Source organism: Astatotilapia calliptera, chromosome 17, assembly GCF_900246225.1.
Source record: "Astatotilapia calliptera chromosome 17, fAstCal1.2, whole genome shotgun sequence".
Lineage (NCBI taxonomy): Eukaryota > Metazoa > Chordata > Actinopteri > Cichliformes > Cichlidae > Astatotilapia > Astatotilapia calliptera.
Genome location: NC_039318.1, coordinates 3,249,148 through 3,275,629, shown reverse-complemented (window position 1 = coordinate 3,275,629; position 26,482 = coordinate 3,249,148). Strand labels below are relative to the sequence as shown.

General features: G+C 41.2%; 1 protein-coding gene across 16 annotated transcripts in view; it reads right to left on the bottom strand.

Moving 5' to 3' along the window:
- Positions 1-26,482, bottom strand: part of nav3 (neuron navigator 3) — a 415,168-nt gene that overhangs the window by 51,508 nt on the left and 337,178 nt on the right. For 15 of the 16 annotated variants that reach the window (XM_026148165.1, XM_026148166.1, XM_026148159.1 and 12 more), the window contains 3 exons: positions 16,950-17,058; positions 3,649-3,882; positions 2,197-2,316 (listed from right to left, as the gene is read on the bottom strand). In XM_026148165.1, coding sequence (XP_026003950.1) covers positions 2,197-2,316; positions 3,649-3,882; positions 16,950-17,058 — 463 coding nt within the window. Of the gene's footprint in view, positions 1-2,196; positions 2,317-3,648; positions 3,883-16,949; positions 17,059-24,724; positions 26,153-26,482 lie in introns of those variants that run through there. The other variant, XM_026148172.1, reaches the window with a different exon arrangement.

Here is a 26,482-nt window from a genome sequence, read left to right as displayed (position 1 = left end):
CAGAAAGGTATCATACACTAGCTGCCAGTTACAGGGCAGGCAGAATTTCATGGATACAGTATGTTCACCTCCTAAGCAACTGCAATCAAGATAGCTGGACATGAAACGTGCGAGATCAAATACTTTCTTGCATTTGTCATTCCTAGAAAGCCAGCTTACACATCTGAGGTAAAAAGTTGTTTAAAGTCAGTGAACAAATTATTTAAACTTGGGCCTCATCCTCTACTCATTTCACTTCAAGCCAAGGGGCTTTATGGAAAAGCACGCTGTACCACAGAGGTAAAGCCAGGCTGAAATGTAGAGCTGAGTGAGAAATGGATTTGCCCCCTGAGTTTCGTCATGTGTCCGTGGGAAGTGACAGCCTAGCTACTGACAATAACACGTGAGAGGCATGCATTTTGTGCATTTCTGTGTATATGCTTGCCTGCATGTACTTGATTTCATAAAGGAAAAGGAAGGAAGGAATGAAGTAAACAGGGTTCCAGAGTTCAAATTCTTTTCCTTCTGGGAGTCTGTAGCCTGCGGGCATCAATATTTCCTCATTGCCCCTGAGGCCCAAAATGCTACTGCTGACTTTAGTTCAAAAGAGCAGAGCATTTTTGGATTTAAGTCAAGGAAAGGTGAGAGACAGTTTAGGCAAAAATATTTAAATACAGAGATAAAATGCAGGGTGAAGCTGAGCCTTGGCAGTTTGCTTGGTTCATTTTTATTCTTATCCTAAGACATCTTTTTGCCTCAGTGTCAAATCTGATAGGTCAATCGGTTTGAGACTGATGGGGCAGGTTAATCTCCTATTCTGAACCTCTGGTCAGGACTAGTATGTTTTGCTGCTTGGCCAATCACAGATATGATCAAACTCACCTCGGGCTGACTGGCTTGACTGACTGGCTTGTAACAAACAAGCTTGTGAGGCTGAGCACATAACCAAGAAATGGAAAAACTGCCTGGGTTGCAAAACAACTGAATCATATACAGAAAACACACATATTACAAGCAAAATATCACCCGTGTTTCTGCAAGTCATGCGTCATATTGTGTAAATCTGCCTAGTGTAACCATGCACATGTAGCATTAACAGAATCATAATCTTTAAAATCACAGGACTACTAAACGCTGCCACTCATTAAAATCTTGACAGAAGCTGAAGCTGTGACACTGGGAAATGTCACTGCATCAGTCAATTCCCAGCAGTCTCTCTGATGGCTTGTCATCACAATCTTAGCCTGACAGCTTTAAATCGATCGCCAACCCTCCTTCGCCCCTTTAAATCTCTGATGGTGTTACAGCAGACTTGTATAACCTTTGAAGGACATATTTCTTACTTCCTTCTTACCCTTTGTTTTTATGCCAGGCACATCTAAAAACCAGGAATGACATTTTGCCACAACGTTTCAAAGAGCCGGAAAGTAAATAAATGGCAGACAGAAATGAGGCAGGTCGAATCTTCTTGCATTCCACGCATGCGCAGGACTGGAACGTAAGCGTTTTCGGCCGTTTCAATGTGGACGCACAACTCTGTGAAAACAACTGAAGACGATAATGTGGACACCGAGCGTTTTCAGACGTAAACAACGTTTTCAAATCTATCCAGGCTAGTGTGGACGTAGCCTTAGTCACTTGCCCATTCTCTGGACTTTGTATCCTATTAGGTTTGTATCCTAAAAAGCCTATATATTCCATTAGCTTTAATATCTTTGTACTGATATCTAATATCTTTAATTGTTTTGGGTAATATACCCAGATATTCATGCTTTTTAGCTCCATAATGCTCATTGTGCTGAATGCTTTAACCGACAGATACAATCAGGTATAATATGATATGGCTGCAGTTGCTATGGTGCCAACCTTTCTGCCATTCTGACCACAGCACATTGCTTTTTTTCACACGCACATGCATCACTGGCTGCAAAGCACAGTCCAGTGGGTTTGTCTTAGCAAACACCCACCTGGCTATGGTTGAAAATGAATGACAACGAAGCTATCAAATTCACAGCCAGATGCTCGGGAGAGGAAAACATCAGCTAAAAGCCAACAATCAAAAGTGGAATGTGAAAAGCTGTGTTCAAATTTGAATATTAACAACGTGCTTGCATGAATCTCAAAAAGTGTGAAACCGGAGCTACTCCCGGGTGTGAACCACAAATGAATCAAACAGGCACCAGAAAAACAGGCAGCTATGACAGTCTCCATCCTCACCTGTCAATGTCACCCTGCATCTCTTTGCTTCCTCTTTGGGATACGTCTCGAGAAGAAGCTGCATCTGAGGCTCGGCCGGTGTTCCGTGCATACAGATGAAGGCTGCCATCTGTAAGGTATCTGTGAGGGGAGAACAAATTACAGGTATAAACGTTTAACTTCAGTTTGCTTTAGAAAGTTATTCTTTTTTAACTCGTGGCTCTTACACTTTAAGGTCCTTGTTTAAGTGAAGAAGAAGCAAATTATGTCAACTAAACATAAAGGAAGATGCTACCTTGGCTAATCTAAATAATGAACATGAAGACTGTGTGTGGATTTTGCAAAGTCGGTATAGAGAAGCGAGTTTGTGTCTCTGTGTACCTGACAGTGAACGAGCGGTAAGATTTGAGGCAACTTCCAGATAGCTATCAGACACGGCTGGTAGAACACGGGGGCCATTAGCGCTGAGTTAATTAAGCTAATAATTCAGCTAATCACCTTTCCCTCCCAACATGTTGTTACATTTTCTACTCTGTTCTTCTTCTTTAATCTTGCAGATACCTTGCTACATCACACCTCATCCTTACCATTCCCTCACAGTTTTCTCTTTACAGCATATCTTCTATTGGGAGTGTGTGCTCACATGATTGTGTGGGTAAAATGTGAAAAGCCTTTTCTCCTACATGCTTAAGTCATTTATTGCTATTGAGCGAATGAAGGTCAGAAGCCTGCTGCTGTAATGACTTGCAGAAGACACAAACTCATCCATTCTCACTCAGGTAATCTGTCAGTGTCGTGAGTCCTCTCAAGGTTCACATAAATGTATTACTTGAAACATCCTGTGTGTGGTTTTACTATGAAAAAGTATACATAGCCTTGCTGTATGACAGTAAGCTATTTGTATTAATGTGCAGAGAAAGGCAGGTAAGGCCTTGGTGACTGTATGAATACAAACTAAGCATGAATTTCTGCACACTGAAATGGAAATCTGTCACATGTTAGCAAACAAATGACCTTTAAAGTGGACTTTTACTGAGTATAAATGATGTGGTGGTGATATTGTGCACTTAAGATATTTCTTCTTTATACAGCAAAGCATAGTTATGTATTTAATTTACATGGATTACATGGTGGTGCAACATGTTTAAAATCTACGAGCTCTGTGTTCAGTGCATAAAAAGGCTGAGAGCTACATTATTCAGAGGGAGGAATAAATGTAGGAGGCACAACTAAACAGAATGCTGTTTCACACCACAGCGTGGCACAGAGGGATCAGCTAAAACCAATTCAACTTATTTTGACTATAAACATCAAAAATTCATTCAGTTATTGAAATCACAAATAGCCCTAAGATAAATATTCAAAACACTGTCCTGCACTGGTCGACATTTTTTGGGGGAGGGTTACTCGTGTCTTAAAGACTGAAAATGAGAAAAAAATAGCCACAGGCTTACTACTTAAATGTACACAAACCTGGAGGGGTCTGAGTGCCCACTATAGCGCCCTGTGGTGGTGCCTGCGCCTGTTGTGCTCGCCCTGGGCGCAGCGTAGCCACTGGGCATCGAGGGGGCGTCACCTGCCTGGAGACGTGGGGTTTGTGATTGGCCCAGACGCCAGGACATGGGGGAGGAGCGTGCAGCGAGGGCAGGTATACTCCGCCCATTCACCTCAGTGGTTACTGTCGTGTCAAAGGTTGTTTCTAATGTACTGTGGAGAAAGAGGGGTAGAGACATAGAATAAAATAATTTATATTTCCTCACAATATACATTAAAAATGTTTTCCCCATCAGAATGATGTTTTTGAAAATCCTAAAAGAGTTTTGAAGATTGCTAGGTGTATAGAGGGTCTTGGCAAAAATCACAAGTCTAAGACGCTGAAGTAATACCAAGTACACGCCTGTGCAAAGGGCAAATCAATCAGGTGAAAAGATCAGTCATATTTTCAGTAGACAGCCTTCTACAGTTGAGTTCCACTCCCTTCATCTCACAGGTCTTTTTTCTAACACTGTGCTTGTTTGTGCGTGTGTGTGCGTGCGTGCATGAGTGTGTGTGTGTGTACACATGCATTTAAAAGTGTGTGACCTTCATAAAGTGCTGTTTCTTCCAGCGTTTTAACTTGAAGGGGGAGGAGAGAAGAAAGACTCCCATGAGAACTTATGTCAGAGCATCACGGTACATCACACAAAGATGGAAATGGAGGGAAGGAGACAGCTCTGCTTCCGCTCAACTATCAAGTGGATTTGATAGAAAATAACATTTGGATTAGGTGCCCTAACAAGGCTAAAGAAGGGAAATGAATCTCTTCAAAACACATCTGCTAATGTCACAACAATAAGCACCTGCCAGTGCATCTAGTCATTGGCAGGTTTGACTATTTTGAAGACAATCTGAATAATTTGGAACGCTTGCTGTAATATTCCCAACCCATCTCATGAAACCTGTATTAAATCTCATTGTTTTAATCACTAATGACAGAAAATGCCAAAAAATGTTTGATAAAGAGTACTATAAGAGTATAAGAGAAAAAGACAATGATGTAATGATGGACAGAGACCAAAAAGCACTGACTCACTACTATGACCATCCTCCACTAACTGAGGAACTGCTGCTTTTCCCCTCCAAGTCTTTACCAGGATCTGCATGTAAGAACTGTCACATTTGAAAGATCAGGATGATTTATTGCATGGAATGAAAGCAAAATCCAGCCTGAAACTTTAATTATTTATGTGAAGTAACAGGATAATAGAAGTAAGGCAAATGAGTCAAAGTGACTGGACACCAAGCCCCGCAACTCCACAAACTACAGCATATGTGCACTCTCAGTGAGAAAAGTGGGAACTCACTTGAGCTCTCTCTACTGGGGAAAAGAGTGCACTGCAGTCAAATAATGAGAGAACGGACAGACCTAACATAAAACCAGGCATCTCTGACAATCTGTTACTTTAAGGATAAGCTGGTAATGTGCATTCCAATCACAAACATCCTTCTGTGTGCAGAATACTAGCATGAAATTGAAATGATGCACATAACACAAGTGGTAGCAGGCGCTACAAATCATCTGTTTTTCAGGACAGGATATAATGATTTTATGATCAGATACCAAACAAAAACATTATTTGCATATTTATAATATAATAAAATTTTGCATAATTTCTTGCATATTGGCTTACTGACTGTAGCACATCACGCAAGTGAAATGCAGGATAGTAGTGGGAGTAGTAGGAGAGGCCTTTGCCTCTGCACACTGGTCTCATTAGGTGACAAAAGCAGTGACACTTTAAAACAGCGTCTCACACATAACAGTGTTAGAGATGTGAGAACAGTGTGTGTGTGTGTGCTTAGCGAGAGGACAGAACGCTGCACCCCTGAGATGCCAAGTGCCAACATAAGAAGGACAGCAATGCCACCCATATTCACTACACATCTTTATCAACACCTCCTGAGATCCACACACATGCTCACATGGCCAGTGACGTAGGTGATTCAATGTTATAGTGTCTAGCTAAAAGAGAAAGAATGCTTATCTTATCCATCACACCCAAATATGGAAATCCAAAATCAATTTGCCACAGTATAGAAATCAAAATCATTTAACCAGTCATACACAATGTGGCCCACTTAATCAGCTTATCTTTATCTCCAGGCAGCAGAGAGAGAAAATGAGGAAGGCAGATAAACCAAGAGTGACTCTGCATGTAGGTGTTCAAATAAATAGGCATGAAAACCAAGAATATGCCTGAGCAGCAAGTACAGGAAAAGTGCTAACATACCTTACACATCCAACCCACCACATATGTATACTCATGTCAAAACACACACACACAGCAATAAAAAATATTCAATATTAAGACCACATTTCCCACAAACCCTTTCCATTATCTATAGAACAGGACTACAGCCCCCAAAAATTGATCTGAGACTATTTTTACGCTTGTCCAAGGGCTTGGCATGGAAATAATGCATGCTGACAGCAGGGCACTGCTTACTGCTGAGCAATGCTTAATATAAATATGCTGGACCTTGTTCTTGCAGCTGCTAATGAGCTCTGTGTTAATATCCAGTTCATGGGAGCTTGTCGTTAGCAGCACTTCAGAGACACTGCACATGTCATGGTGTGTTTTTCAGATTCACAACTCTGCACTCTTGCTGTTCAAGTCACAATCATCCTTCTGAGGCAGACAGATGGTATCAAAATTTGATAATGTATACAAAATGTATAAAATGTCATATGCTTCGTTGTGGATCTGATTGCAGATTATAAATCATAATATTGTATTGCTTGCTATTAACTGTTATTTTAGACGACTATATAAGTTACTCTCTTTTATGAAATTGAGGAATAATTTACTTCAACATTACCTTTCAAACTACTGAAGAAGTGAATTTTTAGTAGGGCACATAGAAACCTAGGGATATTTGGCATGAAAAAAAATCATCTGCAAATTTTTGTTTTTTCTATTTTTCTATTTTTTGTCATTATTGGAAAATTGCAGTTATTGAAACTGTTTTCTGCTTTCACAATAATCAGGTTAACAGCGATAGCAGCGCATTTGGTGGATTACACAGTTGCTACTCTCCAACTTTTGAGGGGAGAAAATACATGTGTGACAACTAAGATTTTTGCATGTTTTGTTGAGTATTTTGTGAGTTTAGAACTTTTGCAGTAAGGCTGCTGACATTAAAAATGCTATTGACGCATACATTGTACACATATTATAACACATAATATCCTCACTTCTTAATTCCTATATGTCAACTCAGAATCTCCTTCATTCCAAAGCAATGAATAATTTAAGACGTCCTATATTCACTGTTTTCCAAATGTAAACACAGAATAAACAAGCCGGTCTCAGGAAGCTATTATGTTCAAAATGTCGTCTGGCGGTTGCTAAATCCCTTTGGGACCAAACGGCAATCCCTCAGGTGCCAGCAGACTGGTTGACATAAAAAAGGGGCGATATCCCTCGACTGTTTGCTGTGCTAGGTTTGTCCTTGAAGATTATAGCTTTTCCTCACATGTGGAGTTTTTTTGCATAGAAAAAAGTGGCTGTAAATGAAATGTGGGGCTGTATGTGAGAGCCCCATCGCATCTGGATATCTAAACAATGGTGTGAATGCCACTCAAGCTGTGCGATGGCGAAAAGCAAGGTCAGTTCAATGAGAGAAGGAGACTGTTTCAGAGTCTGTGTAACCGTAGCTTAACCACATGAATCTCTGTCAAGCGGGTCAATCCTTTCTGTAACATTAGCCCTCACTATCTTCCAGACAAGGGCGTAGTTTCAGTCTGTTCTGACATAATATCAAAGCTATTTAAAGAAAAGATAAATGTATGTGTATGAGTGTGCAATCACATAACACTGAGCTTACTGGAGAAAAAAGTATTTGCAAACTTGCTTCTAAAGTTACGATCCGTTTCTGTCACGGTCCTGGGTTGGGTCGACCCAGCATTTTGAGTTTCTTATGTTTTGGTTTATTTTTGCATTATGGATTGGTTATTCTCTGGTGATACTGTTTTGATTACAATTATATTCTGATTCTTTAGTTATCTGATGATGATGTTGATGACGATGATGATGTCTGGTTTAGGTTTTGTTATCTTGCCCTTATGTTTGGTTTAGGTTGCCTGTGCTTAGTCTTCTCTGCCCGTATGTCCCTCTGTTTGTCCATGACGTCATTATGCCTGTTTACGAGTCTGTCTCTGTCTGGCGTGTGCTTCCTGTCTTATTTTGTAGGTCTGTGTCCTTTGTCAGTGCGTTCAGCTTTGTGCTCTCCCTGTCTCGTCAGTGTAATCAACGTCAGCCGTGTCTCCCAGCTGTTTCCTCTTTGCTCCGTTCACCTCTTGTATTTAGTGTCTGTGTCTTCCCCTACTCGGTGTCGCATTGTTAACGTCTGTTCACCCTCACTTGGATTTCCAGTCCTCCTGCATCTCTGTTTAGAGTTTTGTTTGCTTTTGTGAGTTTTATTTTATCTTGATGTTCTGCTCCAGCAATAAAGCTGCATTTTCTGTCTAAACCTCGTGTCCTGAGAATCCTGCATTTTGGGTCCACCACTCCTGCCTGCCTGCCACACAGCCGACCATGACAATTTCAAAAGATGGCGTTTATTAGTAATGGCATCATCATCCCCCCATTTCAATCAAAACTGCACATAATGTGCTTTTAACTTCAAGTAACCATTTCATACATTTTAATTTGGAGTATTTTTCTTTCCTGTTGATAAGGGTACAAATACCAGAAAATCTTTTAAAATAGGAATGTAATGAGTCAAATGCCATAATTATCAAAATCATCAAGCTATAACTAGCTCCTAGGTCTTGTTAGATCTGATCCTGCTTAGATAATGAAAACACGATTCCTATCTTGAAAGTCACACTTAAATTTTGCAAATTTGCTTGAGCACAGAGCATGAAAAATTCCTGTAAGATGCTTTACTGCAAAAGCGTCTCAAAAGGAAGACCTTTTGGTCCTTGTTCATTCATTTAGTGGTGCATAGGCAAATTATTTATTCTATCTTTGGCAAATATAGTCTCACTTGTTTTTCTAGGCACTCTTGAAAAAGTAAATTAAGTATGTTTCAGCAGCTAAAACTAACTTCTTAATCTTGCAGTCTGCTCGGCTGGGGTATAAACAGATGTAAGTGCTTCCTATATAGGAAGCAAAGAGAAGGACAGAGTAATGAATATGACAGCCATGTCTGCTCGAGCGTAACAGTGATTAATTAACTGAGGTACAAAGCTTCTTGGTGATTAGCACCATTTCTTATCCAGGAGAGAGATTAGGGTGGCCTGGCTGGGCTTTTGTTGTGGACAGAATTGGTATTCAAACTCAAAGGCTCTCTTTACATTCAAACATTCACAAGCTGACTTCCCATTTTACACTCGGTCTAATGACTGAAAGCTGAGCGGTGATCCATACTGCTGCCACCGGTACCTACTGTTTTACACTGTTTCACTGCTTTAACTCACATACACATATACACCATACACAATGCTAATGTGGTGGTATGATGATGCATTTTTCAAATACTTCACGCTGACTGGCCTTGTGCGTCTGATGCATGAAAATGAGACTTGCCTCCTTTGACCAATCAGACACCTCACACCCCAAACCTGTGGGTCCCATTGGATTAAATGTGGTGGTAAGACAATGCCGCTGTATTGATTGTGCCTGGCTGAGACTCCTCTGAGGAATAAAGGAGTAGAAAACAAACACAAAAGCATGCACACACACACAGACTGCCATCTGTCATGGCTGTCGACAGCCCGGCCACCATCTTCCTCTGTAAATGGGGCAAAACACACAAAATAATAGACTGAGGGTGAAGGAGAGAGGCGAGGAGGGAACATTTCGCCCAGGGAGCTGATATAAACCAATAGATCATTTTGCCTTTGCCGCAATCTTTTCACTAGATTCTCTACGGTGCCTACGGCTCCCAGGTAGGACAGCTTTTTAAGGTGTTGGTTGTCCATCAACTCCTGAATGCCATTACATGTGTGCCAGCTGGTGAGGAAGGTGGCGTCTGCTTTTAATTAAATCCAGGATAGGTGGAGGAGAAGATGGCATGCTTACAGAGTGAGTATCATTAATAGTTGGGGACATATCTCCCTGATAAATTGTACAGAGTGAGTCAGTCCAATCAGATCTGTTTATTTGCTAAGGACGAGTGATGTACAAACTCACTTGGGTAATCTCAAGATTCAAGATTCAAGAGCTTTATTGTCAATACAGTAGTATACACAATATACAGTGTACCGAAATGCCCCCCATGGTGCATTTATAAATATATAAAGGATATATCTCCAAGAGATATAAAACTAGGAATTACATATAAATAACATGCTATGTTTTGGTAAAATTAAGGGATAAAAAGGTACTAATTACTAACTATACAATTCTATACAATACTATAATTGTAACTATACAATATTAACTGTATGATAAAGACAGACAGGACAGAGACAATACAAAGTGGAATGTGCAGTAGGTATTGAATAGAGATAGATCCAATCCGATATTACGTATCGGTATCGGTCCGATACTGACGTAAATAAAGGGAAATAAAAAATGTAATCCGATCCATTAAATATCAAAAAACTTGCGACACGGCGTAACTCGGCTCATAACTGTAGCACGTTGGAGTAGTATGCGTCACGTGATAGAGCGGCTGTGTGTATTTGTAGCCTCGCTAGCAATCCGGCATTTCATCTCCGAGGAAGTGATCCCAGAGAGAAGTAAAGCAAGTGTCATCTCTGAATGTTTGTAAAGCATTCCCGCGTTAAGCTTAACAACCGATATATGGAGCGACTGCCTCTCTCTCTCTCCCTCTCCTGCTGCTGCTTCAATCATGAAACTGATCAATGATCAGCTGATCTGTCTGTGAAGGTTCTCAGTCATCCAGGTCATCGTAGTCAAAGGAGCTTGCAAAGAAAAGCGTCTGGACTTCTTTAAGTTGCTTGAAGACGTTTCACCTCTCATCCGAGAAGCTTCTTCAGTTCTAAGGTCAAATGGTGGAGAGTCCCAGATATAAACCTAGTGGGATTTTCCCCCCACGGAGGGACAAAAGGACCCCCTGATGATCCTCTAATCGCCTGAGCCAAGGTGTGAAACTGGGTGTGGGTCCCAATCAGCCAGAGTTTCGGGTGTGTTCATTGTGAAACCTGGCCCCACCTTATCATGCGAATTCCTGAGGTCAGATGGCCCAGGATGTGAGTGGGCGTTAAGGCGTCTGGGAAGGGATCTCTGATCAGCTGATCGGCTTTTCTGTCGTGAGTCCGTCTCTCTTGTTTGTTTTATTATTATTAACCTTTATTTAACCAGGAAAAGTCCCATTGAGATTAAAAACCTCTTTTGCAAGGGAGTCCTGGCCAAGAGGCGACAACACGTTGAAATTACAAAGTTACATACATATTATAAATAACAATTACATTTTAAAAACATTTTTCTCTGGCTCTCTCAATCTGGACTTAAAAGCATTTAATGAAATAAGATCTGCTATCTTCCAGTCTTTTTGCATCATGTTCCATGTGAAAGGGGCAGCATAAGTAAAAGCCCTCTTTCCCAGTTCAGTTCTGGCAAATGGAACATTGAGCAATAAAAGATCGCTTGAACGCAGGCTGTAAGAAACAGTACTTCTCCGTGTGAGCAGATCGCAAATGTAGGTGGGCATTTGTCCAAGCAGGGCCTTATAAATAAAGATGCACCAGTGAGCAAACCTCCTGGAGGACAACGAAGGCCATCCCACTCGAGCGTACAGATCACAACAATGGGTCAAGGCCCTACAGTTTGTAATAAACCGTAAGGAGGCATGATAAACTGAGTCAATCTTATGAAGACACTGGGCGGAAGCATTCATGTACAGCAGATCACCATAATCTAAAACAGATAAAAATGTAGCATTTACAAGACGCTTTTTTGTCTCAAAAGAAAAGCAAAATTTGTTTCGAAAGAAAAATCCTAATTTTAGTTTGAGTTTTTTCACAAGATTGTCTATGTGAGGTTTAAAGGTCAGAGAATCATCAATTAAAAAGCCAAGATATTTATACGTATGCACCACTTCTATGAGGTTTCCCTCAAGAGTGGACACCAAGGGGACAGTTTGAGGAAATCTCTTCATGTTTGAAAACAACATTAGCTTTGTCTTTTCAGCATTGAGAACCAATTTCAGCTCCAGAAGTGTGTGCTGAACCACGTCAAAAGCTTTCTGCAACGATTCTATTGCCTTTTCAAAGTTTGAGCCAAAGGAATAAATAACTGTGTCATCAGCATAAAAATGCATACTAGCATTGGACACATTTTGTCCCAAATCATTTATATACATGATGAACAGCAGAGGTCCTAAAATTGAACCCTGTGGCACCCCAGTGTGAATATTCAAAAGTTCTGAGCACAGATTTTCACATTTAATGCATTGAGTCCTGTCACTCAAATAATTAGTAAACCAGGAGACAACATGTCTAGACAGCCCCAAAGAAAGAAGCCTATGCTTTAAAATGGCGTGATCCACAGTGTCGAAAGCTTTTGACAGGTCAATAAAGAGAGAAGCACAGTGCTGTTTTTTATCAAGAGCAACAAGTATGTCATTTATCACTTTTGTGGCAGCCGTGACAGCACTATGCTGTTTTCTGAACCCAGATTGTAGTTTTGAAAGAACTTCATTAGAGTACAAGAACTCTTTTAATTGCTCACTGACGAGAGACTCAAGGACTTTTGCCAAAACACACAAGTTTGATATTGGCCTGTAATTAGTCAAAATGGCCGGGTCGCCTCCTTTTAATATTGGCGTAACAAAAGCAGACTTCCAAACAAGTGGAATTTCTTTATTTTGGATTGAAAGATTAAAAAGGATCGTAAGAGGTTGTGCAATGTAATCAGCTGCTATTTTCAGAAAATAGGGCTCTATTAAGTCTGGCCCTGGGGGTTTCCTGTGATCTAAGGCTTTAAGAGCTTTATGCACTTCCTGGACAGAAAAAGGAGAAAAATCAAAAAGCTCCCCAATATATGTTTGGGGTTCTGTGCAGGGAATCATGGGGGCTGCTCCAACAGAGTTAAATAAAAAACCAGTAGCTACAAAGTGCTTGTTAAAGCTGTTTAAGACCTCAGTTCTGTCATAAACTGGGACAGAATCTTTTAAAATGAATTTTGGAAGAGCCTGTGATATTTTATTTATAGATAAGGACTTAATTACTTTCCAAAATTTCTGAGGGTTATTGAGGTTTTCTGTAGTAACAGATAAATAATATTCTGACTTAGCCTTCTTGATAAGTGTCGTGCATTTGTTTCTTAATTTCCTGAAGTCTAACCAGTCAGTCAGGGAATCGTTTTTCCTAGCTTTTGCCCATGCCACGTTACGCTGATGGATGGACTCTGATAATTCCGATGAAAACCAAGGGTTCTCCCGTCCCTTGACCCTAAATTTTTTGGCAGGTGCATGCTTATTTAAAATCTTCATAAAAATTTCTTTAAAATAAGCCCAAGCCAGATGGATGTCTGGTATCAGACTCAAGTTTTCCCAATTTACCATAGACAAGTCATAATGAAACGCTTGCTCATTAAATATTTTAAAATTTCTTTTACAGATGATACGCGGTTTACATTTAGGGATTTTAGTGTTCCTACTGGTAGCAACTACACAATGATCACTTAAATCATTACAAAACACGCCTAGAGACAGAAACTTATGAGGGACATTTGTTAGAATTAGGTCAATCAAAGTAGATTTGTCAGGACTCTTTATATTTGGCCTTGTAGGTAGGTTGACCAACTGGCTAAGATTAACAGAGTCACAGAAGGATTTAAATTCATCAGAAGCTATATTCAGCCAGTCCCAGTTCAAGTCTCCGGCCAATAGAAGTTCGTTATATTTTAATTTGGACAGAAGATGCTTTAGAGATAATAAAGTTTCCTTTACAGCAGACGGAGGCCTATAGCACCCAACAACTGTTATAGAAAGAGACTTTACTATTTTAATATCCAAAGCCAAGAATTCCATTTGTTTAGGAATAGATACAGATAAAACAATGGATACTTCATATCTTGATTTAACATAAATTGCTACGCCTCCACCTTTCCTAGGCCTATCTGTGCGATAAAGATTGTATCCCATTATGTTGATGTCATCATCTGTAATAGATTTGGACAACCAAGTTTCGGAGATAATCACAATATCCGCGTTTGTCGATTTCGCCCAAATTCTGACCAAGTCCATCTTGTGTAATAAGCTGCGTACATTTAGATGAACACATTTTAACCCTGGCTGAGATTTAAAATCGGCAGGGGTCTGGACACTTTTCAATTCAGGTCCAGGATTTGGTTGCACATCTCCGGATATAAGTAAAAGTAAAACAATCATCATTAACCTTCGTTTTATATTACATTTAAAAGCATTTTCGTACTTTGCAGATGTTAACGACAAATACTGCTTTTTCTTAAGTGAAAGTGAAAGATTATACAGAACAAGGGAACCTTGTAATTTGGGTAATACTTCATATCGATTTAAGCTAGCAACCAGAGCCAGATGAATCGTTGGTGACTCCAGGTGCACTGCTACAGTTGACCTAGTGCCACTAAAATAAGTTTCACCCATACTCAGCTCATATTTTGCAGTTCTCACCCAAGGAGCACCGCAATGTCCCAAGTCCCAAACCACGAATACACACAATAAAGCTTCGATAAGTGTCCTCGTCTTCATAATGATAGCCCAGAGTCCAAAATGGGGGTGAATACAAAAAGCTCCAACCTATTAGCTCCGAATCCGAGCAGAGGTGGACTAAGCAATCCGGGGATCAGATGGAGGTGCGTCGTAGCAGACTCCAGCCCAGCCTGTTAGCTGCGTGTCCGGACAGTGTAGCAGTTTCCAGCCTGTTAACTCTGCGTCCAGGCAGTATAACAGGCTCCGTCCTGTTAGCTCTGAGTCCGGGCGGTGTAGCAGACTCCGGCTTCGTTAGCTTCAAAATATGGACAATGTAGCCGGCTCCGGCCTGCCAGCTCCAAGTCCGGGGAATGCAGCGGGCTCCAGGCCTGATTAGCTCCGAGTCTGGGGGACACAACAAGCCCCGACCTGCTAGCTCCAAGTCTAGTAGACGCAGTAGGCACCGGCAGGCTCCGGCCCGTCAATCCAGAGTCCAGGTGGAGGTGGACACGGTAGACACAGGTTTGCCTACCTAGAGTCAGTATTTAGACCGGCCCGCTTTGTCCAAAGCCCTATTTCAGTCCAGAGGGAGACGCTACACCGAGAGTTTACGTGTCGCCATCTTGGATGTATCGCCCACTTTGCACCAGAAAGAGGAAACCAGCGGCTGAACAACAGCAGCACGTTTAAGCTTAAGCTGTTGTTAGAATTTATTTAATATTACTTTCTACACCAGGATCTTTTTCTACGCAGCTGACGGCTGGTAACTGTGCAGGGGCGGATCTAGCAAAGTTTAGCCAGGGGGGCCGATATGGCATTAACAGGGAAAGGGGGCACAAAGACATACTTTTGTTTCTTATTCTCATTTAAAATGTCGAGCTTTTAATAAATATTTATCTGAATCTGACACCCAAAGTTTTAATCTGATGTAAAATGTATAGAAGTCCATTACTGTATATAGTAACTATTAAGTCTAATATACCCTAGTAAGCTATAGTACTTTTTCCTTTGGGAAGGTACCATCTGTGCAGTCTGCAGTTCTGTTGAAGAAAGATGTTGAATCTATTTAGTTATTCTTCAAAATTAATTGATTTCTGTGCATTTTTTCCCCACACTGCATCAAATTAAAGTTGATTATGTCGATTAAGCATCATGAGGTGGAGGGTGGGTGGTTCCCTATTTTTTTGGGTTTTTTTGCTGGGAGTTTTAGAACCCTATTAGTCAGGTTGCTTACTCTTTAAAATACCAGAATAGGGAGGATGGAGCAGGTTTAAGTTTATTAGATTGATCAGTGTTGCTGAACTATGAAATATTTTGGGTGCAGTCTATTTTTTGCATACAGGTGTAACAGAATAGCTTTAGTGTTTGTTTTTTAACTTGAGTTTGAACTTATACAAAAAGCAGCAAGATATTAAAAAAAAATTATTGATTAAAAAACACGCTATATCGGATTCATATCGGTATCGGCAGATATCCAAATTTATGATATCGGTATCGGACATAAAAAAGTGGTATCGTGCCATCTCTAGTATTTAATACCAGTTTCAAATTATTGTCGGGATATCATTGACGAGACATGACAAAGACATGTGCAAAATGCAAAATGTGCAAATATAATATAATTTTGATGAGTATTGTAAGGTGTTTGTAAAGGCGTATGTGTATATCAGTCCTTTTGTGGTAGTGAGTTGAGGGCTCTGACTGCTTGGGGGAAGAAGCTCTTCCAGTGTCTGGTCGTCACGGTTTTGATGCTGCGAAACCGTCTGCCAGATAGAAGGAGGGAGAACGGTGCATGTGAGGGGTGGAGAGTGTCCTTCACTATGCTGTTCGCACGTCGGATGATGTGTCTGTCATAGAGTTGGGAGGTGGATGTGAGAGGGCCTCCAATGATCCTCTCTGCTGTCCTCACTATGCGCTGCAGACACTTGTTTTCAGCGAGGGTGCAGTTCCCGTACCACACAGTGATGTAGCAGCAGAGGACGCTCTCAATGGTTCCCCAGTAAAATGATGTGAGGATAGGAGGAGGGAGACTGGCCTTCTTCAGTTTCCTAAGAAAGTGAAGACGTTGTTGGGCTTTCTTCATGATGGTGGTGGTGTTCAGGTTCCAGGAGAGATCGGCTGATGTGTGCACACCCAGGAACTTCACACTGTTGACCATCTCAACAGCAGATCCGTTGATGTGCAGAGGGGTGTGAGCCATTGAGAGACAGGTTGTTATTCTGACACCAGTCTACCAGGTGTTGTACCTCCTCTCTGTGCTTTTACAACTTAAAAAAAAAAAAATTAGTTTTTATATATTTATTTTTAGTGGCGATGATGATGTGATGATACATATGGCTCTGCGAAGGGAGCATGTTCTATATTTGGGTTGTGGAAGTATTGATACTACTGTGGCTAAAGCACTGGGTAGGCGTATCTGGTAAAACACATGACTGGTTCAAGTTGGTTCTGTTGGTTCACATGGTAAACCACAGGGTTCTGTTCTTGGTCCCCATTTTATTTTTAGTGCGTTTACTTCGTGGTTTTTATCTTGAAAGGTGCTATACAAAATAAATAATCTGGATAAAAACCAGAAACTGTTGTGTTGTTGCATCTTCAGATTAGGGTCATCCATTAAGCGTTCAAAGTAAAGAGCTCTGCACGCCTACCTGTGGCTGATCTGTGTCCCCCGTAGACTGGACATGGTCTCTTCTAGGTTCTGCCGCAGGTCAGCGATGTTCTTTACTGTCCTCATACGTCTTGTCTCAGGGTCTTCTCCTGCACACATACATTTTTACATGATTTACTCAGATCCCTGGACATACTTTTACAACAAGCACCTGTCACCCATTTACACAAAAGCTACAAACACACACAACATAAAAAGTGATGAGGATGGCTGACATACAGTTTTTCATTGGATTTCACTGAAATGTCTCAGTAGGGGGAACAAAATGATGACCGATCACAATGACAGACTGCATTACGGTGAATGTCCCTAACCCACTTGCTGAGAATTTGGATCTCATACAATAAATCTGCCTGTCAGGCTGCACTAACATGCACTTCTTCTGCTTTAAAAAGTGTGTGTATCATTTTATGCGGTATTGACATTTTTCCTTCAGGCTGATGCTGAAATGTCATGCCATGACACCACGCAATCTGTCACTTAGTTTGGGACACAGTCATGCCCGCATGTAGAAGCAAACTCTGCCAGAGCTCCTGTGCTTCTCTGTCAGACATGTAGAGAAATGCTTCCATCTCTCTACCTCGCCCTAGAGCAGGAGACAGCTAAGAAAGCACTTCATATATTTTATGTTCTCTTTCAGTGCCTCGTTTACAGATGAAGAATTTGTTTCATTAAGCTTACTGAAGTAGTGTTGCTAATAAGCACTGGACGGGCAACATTTCAGAAGTGTGAGCAGCGACCACAGACCAAAGTATCTGCTTGTCAGCTCCAATTAAGCTTCTCTGTTAGCTTGTCAAGCTAGCCCATACCCACAGGCAGGTACCACACAATGGGTAATTAACAAGTGGCACGAGACACAGAATGGATGGTGGTCACAGTGCTTTCTAGTTTTAAGGTGATTTCACAGGGAAACTGTCTCCGTGGCACAATAAATGAGCCAGCAGATGTTGGCCAGTGTTGTGTAATGGTAAAATGACTGCAAGAAGCTTTTCTCTGTGTTTCAGGCAATGCAGCTGTGATTACAGTGTGGGGCACATTAGGGCAGACGGAGGTTCTAGAGATTTGAAAAGGCCTCAGGGAACTCCTCTGGGCCAGCTCATTGCCATGGGCAGAAACCACAGTATCTGAGTTCTTTATCTTCTGGAATATACAGCAGGATTATTTTGAATTTGAACAGAAATGCTAAGCTAGTTTCCTAGATAACACATAACATTGTAGGATGGAGCTCTGTTTTTTGTACAGATCCCGTCTTTTTGAGTCTACACTGAACAACGTGATCAGGCATGAACTACTACAAAACTGGCAGTACGTCATTCATTTTACACACTGAGACCAGTCTTCCTGCTTTGCAGGATGTTATGTTACAATACACAGTGGTAGAGTCACTTAGGCACATTTAAAGAAAAGTGCCTTGATGGACACATTTCATTTATCTTTGTTTTGTTCAAGCTTTGTTTTTGAAAGAGAACAACTTTTATTTTATTCACTATTTCACTATTTATTTGATCATTATTTGCTGCAGTTGCCTAAGTTCTTGTGCCTGCTGAGGCTCTACTGAATTAAAAAAGTTTAATCTGTGACTCACAAGAGCACATGGTACAGGTCTGGCTAAACCTTATTTTTCAGTCACTAAAGTCTTGGGTCGTTTCATATGCTTTTAGAATCCATTCACTTTTCATTAGTATATGGGGATATGCCTGGCCAGGGAGCCGCTGCCAGTCCCCTCTGAGGTCATCCCCAAACCGCAGCCTCAATTCATGTTCAAGCCATCTGCCATTACCTAAAATGAGGACGTGGTCCGAGCTAAATTCCAGAAAAGTCCACACTGCAATATCTGTTTGTTTTTCAAAGCTCAAGACTTGACCTCAATTACAACATGGATCTTTTAGAAAGGCTAAAGCTCCTTTAAGAAGGGAGATCCTGGATCACATTATCTTAATGGGAAGGGGAGCTCTTCACTGCAAACTCAAAACATTACAACCGCATGATTTTGTCTTTCTTTGTAATCTAGTGATGGGATTTCCGGCTCTTTTTAGAGAATCGGCTCTTTTGGCTCAGCTCTCTAAAAAGATCCGGCTCTTTCGGCTCACAACCGGCTCTTCAGGTTGCTTTGTTGCTTTAATTAATTTATTATTAACAACACTATAAAATTATGCACAAAAAGAATTACTAATGTAAAAAAAAAGTGGTTTTATTTATATATGTTTATATATAAATATATACAGTGGCACCTAGAAACAAAGCATGTACAAACTCAAAAAAATCACGTACAAATTCCAAAGCATGTACAAACTCTAAAACACATTTCTAGCATTAACTGAACTTCTAAACCAGAGCTACCTAGATCACTTAAATTACACAATTGAAAGCATATGTGTATTGTTTGTGTATTTATACACAAGCACTCATATATATTCAAATAATTTAAAAAAATGTTCATTTACCTGTTACCACACACCAAATCTGGTTGTTGGTACTTCCTGGCTTGTGTAGCCACTAGGTAACAAAAGCTCAACACTGCGCCCAGCATCCTGGAGCACTTCTGTTGTGTTTTGTACATGTTTTGGAGTTTGTATGTGCTTTGTCTCTAGGGGCCACCGTAAATATACTTTTATTTATTCACTCCACATAAAATGGAATAAATAAATCATATAATACAAAAATCAACTATTCACATTTCAACTTTTAACTATTTAAATTTTCAGCTGTTTCCTTTTACAAATTTAAAGTGAAAACAACACAAAACACTGCAAACCACAACACAATTAAATATAAATTATAATATGAAAACAAAAAGAAGATGCACATTCTCTGTCGTATGGGCCTGCATGAATAAACTTTCTTAATCCTTTATCATCTGCAACCGAAAATAGTTGTGGATGATTACTATACCTTTCTAATGTGACGTTGTCCCTGGCTCTCTTTCTCTCTCTTTCCCTCCCGCTCTGTTCCTGTGCTACTGAGAGTGTAACTACCGCCCCTCCCCCCTCTTCCCAGCGCAAAGCACAAGGCTCGTGTGCGGAGTGAAGCGGAAAAAAAGTGCGAGAGAGGTGGTGAGAGAAAGAAAAAAAAAAACACGTGACGGCTTGCGATAAGGAGCCGGCTCGCGTCGTTCACGTCAAAGAGCCGGCTCTAAGAGCCATTTCGTTCGCGAAGGACCCATCACTAGTTCCTGTGCTATTCAGAGTGTAACTACCGCCCCTCCCCCCTCTTCCCAGCGCAAAGCACAAGGCTCGCGTGCAGAGTGAAGCGGAAAAAAAGTGCGAGAGAGATGGTGAGAGAAAGAAAAAAAACCCCACAGCTCGTGATAAGGAGCCGGCTCACGTCGTTCACTTCAAAGAGTCGGCTCTAAGAGCCGTTTCGTTCGCGACCGACACATCACTATTGTAATCCGTCTTTTTCTCATGTCATCCCTGATGTGCAAAACTTCTCTCACCAGCTCTCCTTCAACAAAGATCCAATTACAATCCCATTATAAAGTGACATGAAGCAATCTAGTCCCAGAATCTCCATTATGAACGGACTCTTAATGAAACATTGAGAAGCAGTTAAAGGTGCGAATGTGTGTGAATCTATTTGTGTGTGTGTGTGTCTGTGTGTGTATATAAATGAGAGCCATAGCAACAGTGCATGAGAAGAGGTCTCACCCGAACAATGCTGCAATGACATGACTGCATCCACAGTGAAACCAAAACATTACAGCGTTACACTTTCTGCTGTAAATAACTGATTTTAAAGACTAGCAGACTTGTATGGTTAAATCTTTTGCACCTGATGACGTAATGTAGCAATATGCTTATACAATATTTTTTAGCTCCTACTTTCAGTTCCAACCCTACAGAGAGGCGAGAAGCCACCAAGCGCTCATTTGGATTCAAGCTTACATTCAGATCTTGGCCTGGAAAGCACAGGAAGCAGCCAAACTGAGACCAGGCCAGTGTGTGTGTGTGAGAGAGAGAGGGGTTGAGGGAATAGAATCAGGAAAGGTATATACACACATTCTTAGACACACACACACACACACACACACACACACACACACACACACACACACACACACACACACACACACACACACACACACAAATGCTCGATGTTAAACAAATGCTCCTTGAAACAGAGTTGACACAACAAAATGCAAATGGCTACTGTTTAAAATTGACGCATTTATTCATACACTCGAGCATAAACACACACACACACACACACACACACACACTGTACAGTACCAGTCAGTGCTTACATGTAGTTCCTTCCCCTACTTTTTCATGCTAACTGGTACAAATAGCCGTTACTAGTGCTAAATGACGTAATGTAGCAATATGCTTACATTACGTGTATGTAGCAATTGTAATGAAGTTGGACTAGCTGATATATAATGATGTGCTACGTGATCGCTAGTGACACAGCTATGTTAGCATAACACAGTGAAAACGCAGCTGTTTCTATGGGTTTGGGCCTTTCGTCCACACGTAAACTGCATTTCGAATCACCGAAAACTGAGATTTTTAAAACTCCTTTTTTGTGTTTACGTGTGGACGAGGAATACAGAGTTCGTCATGCAACGTCAAAGGTATGTGCCTTTTTTCACGTCACGCAGTGAGCTACGTTATTGTGTACATGAGATGAATTGCAGAATGGCAGATAGAGACAAAATACTGTTACTGTTAATCTGACTATCTGCAGTTTTTACACGTTTAATTATACACACGCAGTTGCTGTCCCTCCATTTAGAAAGGCAGAGGCGTCACAGTGTAATTATTTTACATGTAGTTGTTTTTTTCCTGTGTAATAACAAACAAATTTCCCACGTGTGGGACTAATAAAGGTTATCTTATCTTATAATATTCAACATTGCTATCAATGCATTTTTCAAAAAATGCCTCCCTGTGCAAAATGGGTTCAAAAACATAAACAACATTGGGATACCGTTTGTCCGTGATTTGTAACAACTAGATATGCTTCATCATATTTTCTAGTCTTTGGCTTAGAATGAAGTTGGTTTGGAAACATATTCAGCGATGCTTCATCTCCTGCTTTGCGTTTGTGTGGGCGCCCCGTCAAAAACCTGTCCATGATGCTAGCAGTGACCAAGCGCACCCCCCCGCAGTGGCTCTGCGCCCCCCCCCCAGCAGCGGGCCCCACACTTTGGAAGCTCTGGCATAACATAAAGCATAACACAGTGAAGCTGGAGGATGAACGCTAACTAAGTTAACGTGAGGGTTCCCGATGGTTTTTGACCAAACTTCAATAAGGAGAGCAACTGAGAAAATCCATCCACAATACGAGGTTAGTCATTAATATACTGCAACAACATGGGAATAGAGCAGCTGTGAGAGAATTCAACATTAATGAATCAATGGTACAGAAGTGGAGGAAGCAAGAAGAATGAGTTGAGTAAAGTTTGACTTATCTGTTTTGTTTAACTTAATGCGCCTTATAATCCATTGCGACTTATGTATGAAAACAGATCCGTTCATCGACAGTACACCTTATAATCCGGTGCGCCTTATGGTCCGAAAAATACGGTATATCTAAGTGGACACAAATGTGTTTCCTGGCAGCCACTTAAGCACATTGAGAGCCTGTTAATTACATCAATGAACACTATCTGTTTAATGTAATGCATGGTTTTATCTGACACACACACACACACACACACACACACACACACACACACACACACACACACACACACACACACACACACACACACACTTTTTAAGCACTTTCAAGGTCCATTTTCAAGCTTTTCCAGCACATTACAAAAAAAACAGAATGCATATTTCACTTCGCATCGCCTCAGTAAGACCAAAATAATAAGTCTACACATCAGATATTGATGCTTCTTTCCTATGTGACACAAGAAATAGGAGACAGATGTTTGTTTGTTTTTTTAAAGTTCATTCATTCAAAACTAACTGTAAGATGTTTAACTACATTGCTTTCTGTATTATTGTTAAAGTTTTAAATGATCACCTTTAACGTGTTTATTCTAATAAAATCATGTCCAGTATGACAGGCATGGAGAACAGCACTGACTGGGAGAGGCTTTGAACAGATGACATACTCAGTTCAATTCAGCATATAAGACTTCATCTGCCTTAAATAAAAAGTGAGCCTTAAAGTATGAAATACTCATATACAAAAACACATCAAAATTTGTCTTAGTGGCTGATAGTGCCCGACAGGTCTCAATGTGAGCTTGAAGCCATTATGAATTTAAGTTGTTTAATGTGTAGGTTCTCACGATAAACAGATTCAAACAGTCACACATTGAAACAGACTGACACGTAGAGGTGCAAGGCAGCCCAGGCGGAGAAATTTTGCTTTTATACTTTGTGACAATCTGATAAGAAAACTATTCAATCAAATAGTTATTTGTGGTTACAGTTTCTAGCACTTTTAAGCACCAAATCCAAAATCCAAGCACTTTTCAAACCTTGAAAAGGCAATATTAAAATCCAAACATTTTCAAGGATTTCAAGCACCCCTACAAACCCTGTGTATGAAGTTGATGATTGTTAAAATAAAAAATAAAATGTTAACAATTACTTGGTTGCTCCTAAATCTACGACATGAGTATATACAGAAAAGTTTGACATGGTATGCAAAAGAAAAAAATAAAGAAATACACAAACAAAAAGTTTCATAATTGTCAGTTTCATAATTTCAGATTCAAAACTAACATTTTCTTTGATTGACTCATATCACTTTTCAGAAATCCTTCTTAATGACTCCTGTGTTTCTCTCACGTTAAAGCCAAGTTTGTGCACATCGTTCCACATGGGAAGATGGCAGATGGTGTGTACACTGGAAAATTTGACATATATTAACAGAGCTGGTGCCAAGGTATAGCACAGTACCAGGTTAGACTCCATCAGCTGAGATTTACATTAAACCACTTAAAGCTGCATGCTCAACAAAGTGCCTCATTTGCAGACTGTGACAGAGTGAATGCAGGTGAAAAATAGGATGTGTAATATCTAGGAAATAAACTACTGCTGCTGTGCAGATCTTTTAGGTGAGAATGCAACATATCTGTGAGTGTAAAGGTATGGACTACAGGAAGCAAAGTGTTCTTCAAGAGCATGTTCTTGCAAAACAATGCCTTAACCCTTTAAGACCTACCATAGAACCAAGTCCACCAGAGCTTGTCTTTATATTTTTACATGCTGTGGAGCCATTTTTGGGAGCAGTTCAAGTTGCTATACATCAATACAACCGTTATAGCCCAAATTTTAATAATATGTATGCATTAAGTCAATAATAACTACAAAAATTTAAATTCGTTTTTGGTTTCTTTTTTACATATATTTCTAGTTAGAGAAATGCAAGAGGCTTATCCCTCAAAACTGTAAATACAAAAAGGTTGCACAAAACAGTTTCCAACAACAGGAAATTTATTTTAAGTGTCTTCATAGCTTTATTATTGAGATACAGGTGAGATGATTTTTATATACTGCAGGAAAAACGAAAATAAATACTATAATGCAAATTTGCAAAAAAAACAGCAAATGCCATCTATTCAGAGAAGGACAGCTTGACTCATCATGAAGGTTATGAAAATAACCATCCTATCAGAGCTACTTTGCTTCTCAGTTTGTTTCTTTAAAAAGCAAGATTTTAAATGAATAGAAATTGTTTTTTAAAGCTGCTGATTGACGTGTGTGATCACGTGTGTAATATGTAATAAAAAAAACAACACTTTTAAAGTCCTTTCTAGGCTTTATATGAGAATGAATGCTCACTTACGTGGGCGAGGCTGTGCGTGCAGCACCTGCTCCAGGTCACCCAGCATGGTGAGGATCACCTCCTTATCAAGCTGAGCTGTTCCTTCACGAGGACCTCCCTCAGAAACCTCCTCCTCCGCCCAATATCCGCCATCTTTCTCCCTGCCTCCCTGTTTCCCACCTCCCTTGTCTGCTGCTGCCACCTCCTCATCGGACCGCCCCCTGCTGACCTCTTCATCTGTTCCTGCCACCTCTCTGGACCTCCGCTGTGCCTCAATCCTCGGGTGGCCACTGTATGATGCCCGCTGTGGCCGCCCTCCTGCTGCTGTGCATCGCCAAGGGACTGGAATGAGAGAATGCTCTGACTGAGAGAGCACTTTAGTGAGGGAGAGCGACAGAGATCGAGCTCTGGTGCCCCTTACACCTCCGCCTCTTGTGACCACATCCTTCCTGGGGCTTCCCTGCAGACTGCCTCCTGCCCGTTGTGTGGAAGATGAGTACAATGAAGAGTTTTGAGGTTGGGAAAGGCGAGACGGCGGCAGCTCGTCGAGCTCAAAGGTGTAAACCTGCTGTTCGCCATCACTGAGCAGGGTCAGGTTAGTAAGCGAGCGCTGCTTGATCCGCAGGTTGAGGTTGTCAGGGAGAGGCTGCGGAGGCCGTCGAGCTGGGCTGCCGCCCTGATAAACCGAGAACTCCGCTCCTCTCTTCATCCTCTCTCCTTTTCAACTAACCTCTTTACCGCTGGCAGCTCAGAGACTGAAACTATACATGCAAGTGGATCTACCTGTGCATGGCACTCTGTTTCACATCTTGACTGCACTAAAACTGAGAAAGCAGATGGAAGCAAGGAGCGCAAAGAAAGCAGAGGAAGCATAAGAGATGGAGCCCCAGGTCCTGCGTCTCCCGACTGATGTCCAGGCTTCAGTGGGCTGGAGGGAAAGCGAGCAGAGGGAGTAGAATGGAGAGAAAACCACCTTCTCAGGCATGTAGGTAAAATCCAGATCCATCATTAAGCCAGCCCATGGTCATGGTCAGGCGCCGAGCCAGACACAAACATTCATTTCTTCCACTCCTTCCCTGTCCGCATGCTGTCTCTCTGTCTTCTTGGCTCCTTTCTCCTGCTTCACCACAGTCAGGGGCGTGGATGAACGACTCGCTACATCTCTCGCTCCTCACACATTCTCTCTTCCTCTTGCGCTCTCTTTATCTTTTCCCCCTATTAAATGGCAGTGTCTTTTCATTCACTCTTATCTATCTCCCCCTACCTTCTGTCTCTCCTTTAATTACCACCTGACAGCTACGCTCCTCCTGCCTCCTCTCTGACGGTTCCTCTCTCCTCACAGCGGAGAGTGAACGGTGGTGAAGCCGGCAAATGGGCTCACATAGCTCTCGGAGCGCCTGCATCTCTCTCTCTCGCTCTCTCACTCACTCTCTCCTTTCTCACATTCTCTCCCCCCTCTGTGTTTATCACCCTCTCTTTCACCTAATCTCTCTCTTTCTGTTCTGCTCTTACTAGCCCTCTTCCTGTATGCCTCCCTTCCCCCTCTTTCTCAGTGTCTCTCCATCTCTCTCCCTCACAATGTGACAATGAGTTGCTTGGACAGTGCACCTGTAAGCTTGCAGCCCCCGCTGCACCACTCTGACCACCCAAACTTAATTAAATGCTATCTTGAGGAGCTAAAGCAGCAAGCCTGCAGCTTATCGCGAATCAACAATGAGATCACCGAGCCAACATATTCCCATCAATCACTGGGAGCATTATTAGCACTGTCTCTATTAG